General features: G+C 44.3%; 1 protein-coding gene across 2 annotated transcripts in view; it reads right to left on the reverse strand.

Moving 5' to 3' along the window:
• Positions 1–15,439, reverse strand: part of col27a1b (collagen, type XXVII, alpha 1b) — a 598,999-nt gene that overhangs the window by 390,335 nt on the left and 193,225 nt on the right. For both annotated transcript variants that reach the window (XM_041193458.1, XM_041193459.1), the window contains exon 12: positions 8,264–8,308. In XM_041193458.1, coding sequence (XP_041049392.1) covers positions 8,264–8,308 — 45 coding nt within the window. The remainder of the gene's footprint in view (positions 1–8,263; positions 8,309–15,439) is intronic.

Consider the following 15,439-nt stretch of genomic DNA (forward strand, 5'->3'; position numbering starts at 1 on the left):
ATTTTAGATCAGTTAATAACCGTTTAAAAGTATAAGAATGTGGTAAGTAGTCAGATACTAATACTACACAAATCTAATTTCGAGCCATACCTAACATAATGAAACATGTCAACATTGCTAATGATCTATTTTTCTAATGTTAGATCCCATATTACAGACAGATTTTTCCTGTGGGCTTCTGAAGTCTACCATTAGGCTCAAAGGGGGTCAGGTGCCGTCACGATGTGGGAAAGTCACTCACTTGTGTTTTCCCCCCCAGAGTTGGACAATTAGTGGCCAAAGGACAGGTTCACCATCCAAGCTGCATAGTCCAAGCCAGAGACCTCACAGCTTGAAAGCTGCAACAGCAATTGGATGCCAGGGCAGGTAAGTGAGAGAGAGGGCATTCCAAATAGAGATACCCTTTCTCCAACTTTTTAATGTTTGAAGTAGAAATTAGATTCAGCAGTCTGACCACCATAGTGGAGGGTGAAATTTTTCTACAGGGCAACTTGGAGCAGCAGTTTATAGACAGGCAGGCAAGGAGGGCCTCCAAGCCTGCTAGGAATGCTGGCCGCCCTGTCTGCCAGGGACGCCACCTCCAGACAGCTAAACTCTCCCCCACCGGAGCTTGGAGGCTGACTGAACAATCCAATAATTGGTCTTAATAGGCCTTTAATAAGCTTAATATGCTGCCTGCTGCTTCTAGTTGGTAAAAGTTGCGGGTTTAGAATGTACTGCTGAAGGAGCCTTGGCAATTTACTGCAGTGCATCTTGTAGATGGTACACACTGCTGTACATCAGTAGTGGAGGGAATGAATGTTGAAGGTGGTAGCTGGAGTGCCGATCAGGTGAGTTGCTTTGTCCTGAATGGTGTCAAGCTTTTTGAGAGTTGTTGAAGTTATACTCATTCAGGTAAGTGGAGGTTATTCCATCACACTCCTGTCTTATGCCTTTTAGATGGTGGACAGGCTTCAGGGAGTCAGGAGGTGAGTTACTCGCCACAGAATTCCCAGCCTTTGATTTAACCTTGTAGTGACAGTATTTATATGGCTGGTCCAACTAATTTTCTGGAAATGGTAACCGCCCAGGATGTTGATAGTGGGGGATTCAGTGATGGTAATGCTATTCAATGTCAAAGGGTGATGGTTAGATTCTCTCCTGTTGGAAATGGTCATTGCTTGGCACTTGTGTGGCACAAAATGTTACTTGACACTTATCACTCCCCAAAGCCTGTCCACCATCTACAAGGCACAAGTCAGGAGTGTGCTGGGATACTCCCCACTTGCCTGGATGAGTGCAGCTCTAACAACACTCAAGAAGCTTGACACCATCCAGGACAAAGCAACCTGCTTGATTGGCACCACATGCACAAACATTCACACTTGCCACCACCGACAAGCAGTGGCAGCAGTGTGTACCATCTACAAGGTGCAATGCAGAAACTCACGAAGGCTCCTTAGACAGCACCTTCCAAACTCACAACTGCTACCATCTAGAAGGACAAGGGCAGCAGACACATGGCAACACCACCACCTGGAACTTCCCCTCCGAGCCACTCACCATCCTGACTTGGAAATACATCACTGTTCCTTCACTGACACTGGGTCTCCTGGAACTCCCTCCCTAACTACACTGTGGATGTACCTACACCTCAGGGACTGCAATGGTTCAAGAGGGCAGTTCACCACCACCTTTTCAAGGGCAATTAGGGATGGGCAATAAATGCTGCCTTAGCCAGCGATGCCCACATCCCGTAAATGAATATAAAAAAAAAGCCCAAGCCTGAATGTTGTCCAGGTCTTGCTGCATAGGGACATGGACTGCTTCAGTATCTGAGCAGTGGTGATCATCAACGAACGTCCCCACTTCTGACCTTATGTTGGTGAGAAGGTCATTAATGATGCAGCTAAAGATGGTTGGGCCTAGGACACTACTCCGAGGAGCTCCTGCAGCGATGCCTTGGGGCTGAGATGATTGGCTTCCAACAACCAGAACCATCTTTGTTTATGCTCAGTATGACTGTAGTCCACCATGAAGAAAATGATGTCCATTGTGATAGTTGCAATGGAGACATCAGCCAGCATTAGTGCAGGAAGGGTACAGGCCAGCAGGATATCAATTCAATTCAAACGGATTATCTCATTGAGTCAATTTACATGTATTAAGGAATGCAAATTAACGTAACTATATCCCAGGGTGGTGAAGGCATAAAATGGGAGACCAGAAAGCGAGAAATTTGGACAGATTCTGTGCAACAGAATTGTTTTTCTTTGCAAGTAGCTTGGAAAGTTTCGAACTGCATTATTACTTGGAACACTTGAAATAAGGCCACAGAGTCTGACACAAAAGAAAACAGATTTACAAAACTTCAAACATTACAGTTCCACAGATAGATTGAGAAAGTTGGGACTGTTCTCCCTAGAGGAGGGAAGGTTGAGGGGAGATCTGATAGAGGTGTTCAAAATCATGAGGGGTCTGGACAGAGTAGATAAGGGGAAACTGTTCCCATTGGTGAAAGCATCCGGGAGCAGAGGGCAGAGATTTAAGGTTATTGGCAAAAGAAGTAACAGTGACATGAGGAAAAGCTTTTTAATGCAGCGAGTGGTGAGGATCTGATATGCACTTTCTGAAAGTGTGGTGAAGACAGATTCCGTTGAGGCTTCGAGAAGAGTAATTTTCTGAACAGAAAAAATATGCAGGGCTACAAAAAATGGGGGTGTGGGAATAGGTGAGTTGCTCTTGCAGAGGGCCAGCGTGGGCATGATGGGCTGAATGACCTCCTCTGCACGGTAAGCATTCTAAAATTGGATGCCAGGTCTGTTGAAAACAAATCAGCAACATGAAGGCTTACAGAAAAAAGGTTAGGTTTGAACACACAATTGTCAAAGATTGCCAAGGCATACTGCCACCAAAGAAAACTCCACATTGGCAGGATTGCAAAGTGTTCAAAATAATACCAGAGATCAAAATCTCTACCCAAGAGTGCACAATATCTGGTTAGGTTTACATCAAACCTTCAGCTTCCATGTAAGGTTTGAGCAAAGTAAAAGTAGCCTGAAAAACATTCTATAAATGGTCATTTAAAAATCATATCATACAAGTCGTAGAATTTTCCAATATATATGCAGAACATCCTTTATACAATGGTGCACAATTGGACATCACCTGCAAATATAAACTTCTTTCAAATGGCATCTGCAGCTGTCTTTCTGCAGTTCCAGTTACATCTGCCTACTTGTAACAGTTTGTGGATTGTTTCCTTGCAGCGATAATCACCATTTCTCCCAGTGACAAGGCAGAGGGGAGAGGATTATGTGGAAAGGACTTGTCAGCAACCTCTGACCAATTTCCACCCAGGAGGGAAGTTCACAAACGGGGAAAGGGTATGACCTGTCCCACAGGAAGTCCCTCCATGGGGTTTGTCTGGACGTAACTGAAATATTTGGGATGTTCATCAAAGGGATTTGTCAAAAGGAAAAGGCAGATACCCCATAGCTTTGTAGATGAGGATACACATCCGTGAAACTAGAACAATGTCCATGCCAATGTCTGACCTGAAACACTCAAACATAGATTGCCATGGTTTGTCTGCCTAATATTACACAGTTGACAGAGCAGGCTTTTAACCTATCTTTTTACATAAATTCATCATTATTTCTTTATCCTCTAACTCTACAAAACCATAAGATGCTATTGGCCTTTTTTTTTAAACTGGTTTATTGACCCACATTCTCAATTTCAGAGAACTATATACTCGAGCTTAAATCTGAACTTTGAACAAGTCAAAGTGTAAGGTGCAGGAGTTCGGGGGAGCTAAGTGCAGATTTACATTCATTGCACCTGAATGGTGAGGCTTGAAGTATTGGAGCTGGAGAACTGTGTTCCAAGCTAACTTTTAAGAGGTGAGAGAGATTGGGCCACTGATAGTGTCACAGCGATTCTGAGATATGTGGGTCCAAGGAAAGGGTTTGGGGATCGTGGGGTGTGTGCAAAGGGCATGTTTCAGGCATGGCCATGGATGCTTGTTTCTTTTCCAATACCAACACGGCAGCTGGTGCATTTCTTGTTTGTAATGAGCGCGCACTTCCCTCCCCCATAATGGATGCTTAGGAGGTTGTTCAGCGCTGATTACCAGCTGCTACATGATCACATTCCTGGGTCTAAACTGGTTACACATGTCATTAGCTGACTTACACTGCTGCAGCAGAGTGCAACATCTATAATGCGCTGCTGTAACTTGTCAAGCCCCCTTTGACAGCATCTCCCAAACCCACAACTTCTACCACCTAGAAGAACAAGGACAGCAGGTGCATGGAAACACCACCACTTGCAAGTTCTCCTCCAAGCCACACACCATCCGATTTGGAAATATTTCACTGTTCCTTCACTGTCACTGGGTCAATGTCCTGCTAGTGAAGGATCTGCATGCAATAAAGCTAGACTCCCACTTTGCAGGTAGTATAATGTACATATTGCACATGCATTTCTGCATGATTTCCACCCAATAAAATAGCTCAATCTGGGGGAAATCATAACAAATAGTGCAAAAAATTGCCAAATTTTAAATGTAACTGAGTTGCGTCTGTTAATAGTATATTAATTGTGTTTAATGGTATGCAGGTGCTGGACACTAACTGGGATTTCACTTGTACCCCCATAAAAAGCAACAGACTGAAACTATAGTAGCTGGTTAGCAGGCACATGCTTATAATGTCTAATCTTGTAAATGGGCTGACAAGTGGCAACTAACATTTGCGTCACACAAGTGCCAGGCAATGACCACCTCCAACAAGAGAGAATATAACCATTGCCCCCTAACATTTAAGGGCATTACCATCACTGAATCCCCACTATCAACATCCTGGGGGTTATCAGTGGCCAGAAACTGAATTGGACTAGCCATATAAATACAATGGCTACGACAGCAGGTCAGAGGCTAGGAATCCTGCGCTGATTAACTCACCTCCTGACTCCCCAAAGCCTATCCACCATCTACAAGGCACAAGTCAGGAGTGTGATGGACTACTCTCCACTTGCCTGGATGAGTGCAGCTCCAACAACACTCAAGAAGCTTGACACCATCCAGGATAAAGCAGCTCACTTGATTGGCACCCCATCCACAAACATTCACTCCCTCCACCACTGGTGAACAGTGGCAGCAACATGTACCATCTACAAAATGCACTGTAGGAACTCACCAAGCCTCCTTAGACAGTACCTTCCAAACCCACGACCACTGCCATCTAGAAGGACAAAGGCAGCAGACACATGGGGACACTATCACCTGGAAGTTCTCTTTCAAGCCACTCATCATCCTGATTTGGAAATATATCACCGTTCCTTCACTGTGGCTGGGTCAAAATCCTGGAACTCCCTCCCTAACAGCATAGTGGGTATACCTACACCACATGGACTGCAGCAGTTCAAGAAGACAGCTCACCATCACCTTCTCAAGGGCAATTAGGGATGGACAATAAATGCTGGCCTAGCCAGCAACGCCCACATCCCATGAATGAATTAAAAAAAACACATATAAAATTGTGTAAAGATATGCTCAAGTTCTATCCTTCACTGCCTGCCTTAATGAAATACAACAACATGCATAACTACATTAAGCCTGAGTCTGCACAATCTTTTAAGCTTGTTTAATAGTCTTCATCCAAATCAGTTTTCACCCAAAAAGCTGCGCGTGTCCCCCCCATGTGGAAGGGGCTATCTAAGGAGGCTCGGTGAGTTCCTGCAGTGCATCTTGTAGATGGTACACACTGCTGCCGCTGTGCGTCGGTGGTGAAAGGAGTGAATGTTTGTGGATGGCTTGCCAATCAAGTGGGTTGCTTTGTCCTGGATGGCATCAAGCTTGAGTGCTGTTGGAGCTGCACTCATCCAGGCAAGTGGGGAGTATTCCATCACACTCCTGGCTTGTGCCTTGTAGATGGTGGACAGGCTTTGAGGAGTCAGGTGTTGAGTTACTCACTGCAGAATTGCTTGCCTATGTCCTGCTTTTGTAGCCACAGTATTTATATGGCTAGCCCAGTTCAGTTTCTGGTCAATGGTAACCCCCAGGATGTTGATAGTGGGAGATTCAGAGATGGTGATGCCATTGAATGTTAGGGGGTGATGGTTGGATTCTGTCTTGCTGGAGGTGGTCATTGCCTGACACTTGTGTGGCGCGAATGTTACTTGCCACTTGTCAGCCCATTTACAAAATTAGACATAAACATGCGCCTGCTAACCCAACTGCCACAGTTTCAGTCTAATGCTTTTTATGGGGGCACAAGTGAATTCCCAGTTAGTGTCCAGCACCTGCATACCATTAAACACAATTAATATACTATTAACAGAACAACTCAGTTACCTTTAAAATTTGGCAATATTTTGCCCCCCACCCACAATTTATAACACATTGGAAAGGCGTGCTTCCGGTGATTGCACATGACTGGGGTGCGTTGTGGGGGGGGGCGGTGGTTAAATCGCATTATGCCCAAATTCTCAGGCTTACAGGCACCCACAGTCACATCAATCCATCATTAACCAGCTGACCGGGAGTCAAGTGAAGCCATAGGTCTGCCCTGCTGCAGCAGAAATCGTCAAAAAAGTTGTTTAGTCCCTGGGAACTGACAGCCCACATTACACTCCACCAATTCACTATTGTCCTGAGATGACTTCATCACTTGAGTCCAAGTTATTCACTTAGCGTGCGTTCTTTGGAGAACAATGTTTTGTGGCGTTTTTTTTTTCCGTCCACAGAACATCTTACATTTTAGCAGGTGGTGCATTTAATGACGATCACATAATAATATTTAATCCTTGACCATAAAATCTGTGTCCTGAATTAGTAGGAGACCACACTGGATTCAAATCGCAGTGGAACAGGTTGCATTTCTATCTGTGAGAACAAGGATTACAGCCGCTATATTTCACAAACATGAGGTGTTCAGTGACCATTAGCATCGTTAAAGATTGCTGTCTTTTTGTATGTTTGAATTGTATGAGCGAACACTTGAACAAAGCACAAAGTCTTCCAATGTTTAATTTCCATTCGCTCCCTCCACCGCTCCAAGCACAGATGTAAAACATTTCATTCCTATTATGCAAAAATCCTGTCCATTCATTGCATTCCAAATGTTGAATTCCCATTCTACCATAATCCCCATCCAAAAAAAACATTTATTTGCAAATGCAAGTGTATCTTTGCACAGCTTTACTGTTGGAACTCATAAAAATGTCTCGGTTTCTTATGGGGACTCTTATTCTTACAAAGGCTGCACTGTAAAGTATTTTATATATACACTAATGTTTTATATCAGCCTATCTCCAGCCCCTGTGGTTTTGTTTATAAAGGATAGAAGCCACTGGTTTGTGAATGTTAAAATAGTGAGTCATTCAGCCTCACACTCAATGTCAACACATGCATAGATTGCAATTAACTTGGTACTGTAATTACATCATCTTTTGAGGCTCAGGAACTTGTCTAAGAATTATAAAGTAGGTAATTAATGACAGGCAACTTGCAAAGTGTGGAAGTCAGGAGTGTGATGGAATACTCTCTAATTGACTGGATGAGTACCTCTCCAACAACACTAATGAAGCTTGACACCATCAAGGACAAAACAGCCCACTTGATCAGCACTCCAGCCGCTACCATAAACATTTACTCTCCCCACTCACTGGCATGCAGCGACACCAGTGTGTACTATCTACAAGATGCACTGCAGCAACTCACAAAGGCTCCTTCAACAGTACCTTCCAAACCTGCGACCTCTACCACCTAGAAGGACAAGGGCAGTAGATGTATGGGAACACCATCACCAGGAAGTTCCCCTCTAATCTACAAAGCACCCTGACTTGGAACTATATTGCCATTCCTTCACTGTCACCAGATCAACAGCCTGGAGCTCCCTCCCTAACAGCACTGTGGGTCTACCTACATCACACGGACTGCAGCGGTTCAAGAAAGTGGCTCACCATCACCTTCTCAAGGATACTTAGGAATGGGCAACAAGTGCTGGCCTAGCCAGTGATGCCCGCACCCTGAGAAAGAATTAAAAACAATTGGTGCAGCTATTTCAATATTTTTTCTTTCAAATTAAAAGGTGCAAGACAGTCTTGAGCAGCTTATAAATTATATATGATGTGTAGCTGTATATTTCTCATTGCAATTTCCCTTTCCTCATCCATTTCTCAGTCTCTTTTGCAAGTTTTGTTTTAAATTTGCATTGCTGTTCATCACTGTCTCGCACTTTCAGACAAAACAGCTAAGAAAAATGGAGAAAATCTTTACCGGCCTACCCATCTTGCCCCTCTTCCCTGCTTCTCCTGGCATGCCCTGCAAAATAAAGGGGAAAAAAAACACACACATTAGACCACTGTAACATGGAAAACTTTATTCAGCTGAATGTTCAACTTCACAATGTAAAGGACTATTATTGCATTGGTTAATTATCGTGAAATAGACTCCATTTTTCCCTGGAAAGAAGCGATGGCAGTGCTTAACATCACAGGCAGAGTGCGCTGTGTGATTAGATTCTTTGATCAAACTTTCCAACAATCAAGAGCCTCAACTTTTTTTTAAAACAGATATCATATATTCACTATTGTCCTAATCAAAAGCTGAAAATTACTTTTAACAGCAACTTATACTTATATTGCCCCTTTAATGCAATAAAAGTTCCCAAGGTGCTTTACAGGAGCATTATAAAACAAAATTTTACACCAAACTACTAAGGATATATTTGGGCCGATGACCGATAGGTTTTAAGGTGCATCTGAGTGGAGGAAAACAATGTTGGGAGGTGGGGAGGTGTAGGGAGGGTATTCTTGAGCTTGGGACCTAGGCATCTGAAGGTGTGGTCATCAATAGTGGAGCACTTAAAATTAGGGATGCACAAGAGACCACAATGAGAGGAGCACAGATATCCAGGAAAAAAATTCTTAAATTAAATGCATTGTAAAATGTGTGCAAGTTAATCAAATTCTCTGCAACAATTTAGTCAGACTAATCTGCATTAGATGCAGCAGCGAAGCCAATATCAACAGTTCAATAAATTAACTTGCCTGATCTGAGGAGGTTACTGTACTGTGCAATGGACAATTAGGAAGCACTGAGACACAAATATTAACGGATTCGCATCACAGTTCGTGCTTCTTTAGTGGAGAGTATAGATTGCTGTCAGTTAATGTCAGCGACACCACAATGATAATGTAAAAATGATTAATTAAGTAACAAACTTACGCTTCAATGAGAAATAAATTGCTGTAAACCATGGGGACTGGATAAAATATTATACAGTGCTAGTAATAACACCAGTAAAATATTAGTATCATATTTCAGAACCTTCCACCCATCCAAAAGAATTCCTTAGTTTATCTTTCCAGCAAACTCCCAGAATGTTGAGTGTAACAGTCGCCAGATGCACACTCCTCAAGAACAATAAAGACAAATGATGTTTCCATAAGGAATTTGGGACAAGAACTTGGAAACAGCCCAAAGTGCGCCTGCTTAGTTGAACCTCTTGGTACACTAATTTGCGTCCACTGAGATGACTTCACTGACAAGCATTTTTCTAGAACTATAAGCAGTCTTTTGAAGTGAAGTAAATCAGAGGCTGTTTCTATGTTTTAGTGTTGGAAGTGGAGTGCTCATAGCAGCATAGGAACCAGAGGAGCCCATTCAGTCCATCACCTTATTCAGTGCCATTCTATTACATTATGGCTGATCTGTGACCTAACTCCATACATGTGCTGACACTACTGCTGATGACAATTGCCATTAATAATTTATGCTTTGTAATCAAAAATAAAATCTCTAAAATTGCGGTTGAAAAAATTGCCAGAGATTATGAATACTGAGGGAGACTCCAACAATTTACAGGAAGGTATTATTGCTGAAAGAAGAGACATGTCTAAGCTTTTCATCTTGCACTCATCAGGACACTTGCAAGAATACCAGTATAAGGGGGAAAACAACAATTTCTACTGTTTGTGAAGAGACCACTGATTGGTTGGCAAGTGGCGTTGCCATGAGAATGCACCACTGTTAGTGACTTACAGTTAAGTGACATGCATTGTTTAAAATTTAAACCAGGCAGCTTGACCCTGGATTGTTCAAGGCAGTGCCCTGAGGAATGGGTCAGTGAATGGCTGTCACTTACTTTGTTTAGCTGAAACAGGCACAATGTATGTGTTTCACCTCTCTTCTATTTTTACTTAGTTCTGTTGAAGGGTCATTCAGACTCGAAACGTTAACTGTGTTCCTCTCCACAGATGCTGCCAGACCTGCTGAGTCTTTCTAGGTATTTTTGTTTTTGTTTTGAATTTCCAGCATCCGCAGTTTTTTGCTTTTACAACAACGTATGTACAGTTCTTTCTGTCTGCAAAGAACAGGGCCCTGTGTATTAATATATGTAGCTTCCAGTACATGTAAATGTGCCACATTGCGAGCCCAACTGATACTTTTAAATTGGTTGTCAGCGTAATTCTTGGCACATTGGGGATTATTTAACATTCCTCAGGGCAATGCCTTGACCAATCAGGATCAAGCTGCCTGGTTTAAATTTCAAACTATGCTCAGCAGTTAACTGCCAGTCACCATCAGTGGTGCAGTCTCCATGGCAATGCCACTTGCCAACCAATCAGCAGTCTCTTCACATACGGTATAAATGGTTGTTTTCCCCCTTATATTGATATTCTTGTGTGTCCTGATGAGTGCAGGATGGAAAGCTTAGACATGTCTCTTTTTTTGAGCAATACTCAAGGAAGATATTAATAAACTTGCAGAATAGGCAAAATACTTGGCAAATAAAGTTCAACGCATTGTGAGGTTGTATTTCTTGGTAGGAAGAATAGCAAGGTCACATTACTTCGACGGTGCAAGTCTAGGCAGGGTAGAATAGATCCAGAGGTGAAAGTAAGCCGTTACGGTCCGGAACAACATAGTGGTAAGAAAGTGGCTGAAGAAATGGGAACGCAGAGACGTGGGGAGGAAGAATGGCAAGCGGCAGCTGGAGAGAGGCAATCTTCCAGCTGTAGTTAAGAAATCGAGTGGTCGACCCATCGAATTGTGGTTAAAGGACTGGACGAACGGGAAAAATGGAAGTGAGAATGGAAGTCACTGGGTTATGGTTTTAGTGTGGATGTGTGGGGGTGACAGTTTCTCTCGATTTCTGTATCGATGATTCCTGTCTTTTGAACATAATGACTGCCATTAAGACAAATCAATAACTGATCTTGTGTGAGGATTAGTTCAAGAAGAATGTGGTGTCTTTGAGCAACTAATGGGCACTTCTTTCCACGCTTCTTGTACAGATGGAATTCGAAATACAGTATGTTCCTTTGATGTGCTTTCATCCCGTTGTTTGAAACATGAACAAGCACCAAACTCATTCACTAAAGCTTACTGCGACGGTTGACAATGTCCACCACCAACATCACCTGATCCCAGAGACTTCAATGATTGGCTGATTGTTGCGTCCGTAAGACTGATAAGTGATATCCTCAAGGGGCAGTGCCACCTTTTAAAACCGGCCCACTGTAAAGCGGAATATTCCTGATGCTTTGCGGAATTGAGGGGTTTTCTCGTTAGTCTTTCCTGACAGTGGATGGCTTGTGGTGAACCACTTTAGGTTGAGGGAGGGGGCCTGTGCTATTGTTTGTGGATTATTGGCTGCATCAATCTGTCCAGTCATTTGATGCCAGTCATGGTGCGAATTCTTTATTTTGTTCCAACGTGCCTTGGGGATAAGGGACTGATAATCAGAGTGCTTTGAACACGGGAGCTACAAGTTCAGTAGAAAAAAGCGATTACTGGTCAAGGAAACAACCTACCATGCATTAAATTATAATTAGTCAAATTTGGGATTCCTTATACGACCATGCCGGTAAGAAATTTAGGGCAGGATTTTCAGGTTGGCAGGCTGGCGCGATTGGCGGACCCGGGATCGGCTGGGGAGCCGGACTGCTGCCCGCGATCAGCCCCCGACAGTGATTTCCACGCTGGCTGGCCAATTAACGCTGCCTGGGTAGGAGGGGCGGGAGGAGGGCAGGCGCTGACATAAGCACGGGCGTGGGCTGAATGAAAGCTCCCCGAAGACAGAGAGCAGCCTCAGGGAGCTGAAGACTTGAAAACAGTTAAATAAAGTTTGTAAAATCAGGAAAATGAAATGTCCAAGCATCACAATCAGTCACCTGAACATATACATGATAAGAATGCTGTCCATAGATTTTTTTTTCAAATTTAATAGCGGAAACCTCATCCCGCCCTTAGATGAGGTTTCATGAAAAATGTAAAGTCCGCCTGGCAGAGTCGCCCACCCGCCAACTGTAAGGTTGGCCGGACCACGAAAAATTAGAGACAATGACAACCTTAATGACTTTTAATGGGCCTCTTAAATGTTGGCGGGTGTGTTTCCGGCTTTTGTGCAGGTCCACCAACCAAAATATCACGTGAGCGTGGGATGACATCAGGATGCTCATCCAATGCCATCCCGCACGGTTTCATGTCCCATTGGGTTGGGCATGTGCCCTCACAACAACCTAAAAATTCTGCCCTTAAATTACTTTTTCCCCTGAACAGATCTCAGAGTGATGTCAGAACACCAGCCGTTAAATGTTGTGCCACAGGTTGTGGCATAGTGGTATTGTCGCTGGACTGGTAATCCAGAGGCCTACAGTAATGCTCTGGGCTGGGTTTGAATCTGGAATTTGAAGTCAATAAAGATCTGGAATTAAAAGACTAATGATGATTGTCGATTGTTGTAAAAACCCATCTGGTTCACTAATGCCCTTTAGGGAAAGAAATCTGCCGTCCTCACCTGGTCTGGCCTACATGTGACTCCAGACCTACAGCAATGTGGTTGACTCTGAAATGGCCTAGCAAACCACTCAGTTGTATCAAGCCGCTACAAAGCCTCAAAAAAGGAATGAAGCCTGACAGACCACTTGGCATCCACCAAGGCACCGGAAACGACAATGGCAGTCGCAGCCCTGTTGACCCTGCAAAGTCCTCCTTACTAACATCTGGGGGTTAGTGCCAAAATTGGGGAGAGCTGTCTCACAGACTAGTCAAGCAACAACCTGACATAGTCATCCTCACAGAATCATACCTTACAGATAATGTCCCAGACACCACCATCACCATCCTTGGGAATGTCCTGACCCGCTAGCAAGATAGACCCTGCAGAGGTGGTGGCACAGTGGTATACAGTCGGGAGGGAGTTGCCCTGGGAGTCCTGAAGATTGATTCCGGACCCCATGAAGTCTCATGGCATTAAGTCAAATATGGGCAAGGAAACCTCCTGCTGATTACCATGTACCGCCCTTCCTCATCTGATGAATCAGTGCTCCTCCATGTTTAACATCACTTGGAGGAAGCACTGAGGGTGGCATGGGTGCAGAATATACTCTGGGTGGGGAGCTTCAATGTCCTTCACCAAGAGTGGCTCGGTAGCACCACTACTGACCAAGCTGGCCGAGTCCTAAAGGAAATAGCTGCTAGACTGGGTCTGTGGCAGGTGGTGAGGGAACCAACAAGAGGGAAAAGCATACTTGACCTCATCCTCATCAGCCTGCCTGCTGCAGATGCATCTGTCCATGCCAGTATCGGTAAGACTGACCACTGCATAATCGTTGTGGAGACGAAGTCCCACCTTCACATTGAGGACACTCTCCATCATGTGTGGCACTACCACCATGTTAAATGGGATAGATTTCGAACAGATCTAGCAACTTAAAACTGGGCCTCCGAGAGGCACTATTGGCCATCAGCAGCAGCAGAATTGTACTCGAACACAATCTGTAACCTTATGGCCCATCATATCCCCCACTCTACCATTACCATCAAGCTAGGGAATCAACCCTGATTCAATGAAGAGTGTAAGAGGGCATGCCTAAAAATGAGGTGTCAACCAGATGAAGTTATAACACAGGACTACTTGTGTGCCAAACAACAAAAGCAGCAAGTGATAGTCAGAGCTAAGCGATCCCACAACCAAAGGATCAGGTCTTAAGCTCTACTGTCCTGCCACATCCAGTCGTGAATTGTGGTGGACAATTAAACAACTCACTGGAGGAGGAGGCTCCACAAATATCCATATCCTCAATGATGGGGGAGTCCAGCACATCAGTGCAAAAGATAAGGCTGAAGCATTTGCTATAATCTTCAGCCTGAAGTGTCAAGTGTATGCTCCATCTTGGCCTCCTCCGGAGATCCCCAGTATCACAGATGTCAATCTTTAGCCAATTCAATTCACTCCACATGATATCAAGAAACAGCTGAAGACACTGGACAGTGCAAAGGCTATAGGCCCTGACAATATTCCAGCAATAGTACTGAAGACTTCTGCTCCAGAACTTGCCACACCCCTAGCCAAGCTGTTCCAGTACAGCTACAATACTAGCATCTACCCGGTTTTGTGGAAGATTACCCAGGTATGTCCTGTACACAAAAAGCAGGACAAATCCAACACAGCCAGTTACTGGCCCATCAGTCTAAGCTCAATCATCAGTAAAGAAATGGAACGGGTCACCAACAGTGCTATTAAGTTGCACTTGCTTAGCAATAACCTGCTCACTGATGTTCAGTTTGGGTTCCACCAGGGCCACTCAGCTTCTGACCTCGTTACAGCCTTGATTCAAACATGGACAAACAAGCGGAACTCCCGAGGTGAGGTGAGAGTGACTGCCCTTGACATCCAACTGAGTGTGGCATTAAGGAGCCCTGGCAAAACTGGAGTCAATGGAAATCAGGGGGAAAACTCTCCACTGGTTGGAGTCATACCTAGCACAAAGGAAGATGGTTGTGGTTTTTGGAGGTCAGTCATCTCAGCTCCAGGATATCACAGCAGGAGTTCCTCAGGGTGGTGTCCTAGGCCCAACCACCTTCAGCTGCTTCATCAATGACCTTCCTTCCAGCATAAGGTCAGAAGTGGGGATGTTCGCTGATGATTGCACAATGTTCAGCACCATTTGTGACTCCTCAGATATTGAAGCAGTCTGTGTCCAAATGCAGCAAGACCTGGACAATATCTATGTTTGGGCTGACAAGTGGCAAGTAACATTCGCGCCACACAAGTGCCAGGCAATGACCATCTCCAACAAGAGAGAATCAAACCATCACCCTTTGACATTCAATGGCATTACCATTACTGAATCCCCCACTATCAATAGCCTGGGGGGTTACCATTGACTAGAAACTGAACTGGACTAGCCATATAAATACTGTGGCTACAAGAGCAGGTCAGAGGCTAGGAAGCCTGCGACGAGTAACTCACCTCCTGACTCCCCAAAGATTGTCCACCATCTACAAGGCACAAGTAAGGAGTTTGATGGAATACTCCCCACTTGCCTGGATGAGTGCGGCTCCCACAATACTCAAGAAGCTTGACACCATCAAGGACAAAGCCCGCTTGATTGGCACCACATCCACAAACATTCATTCCCTCCACCACCGACGCACAGTAGC

The sequence above is a fragment of the Carcharodon carcharias genome, chromosome 8 (assembly GCF_017639515.1).
Source record: "Carcharodon carcharias isolate sCarCar2 chromosome 8, sCarCar2.pri, whole genome shotgun sequence".
Classification (NCBI taxonomy): Eukaryota; Metazoa; Chordata; class Chondrichthyes; order Lamniformes; family Lamnidae; genus Carcharodon; species Carcharodon carcharias.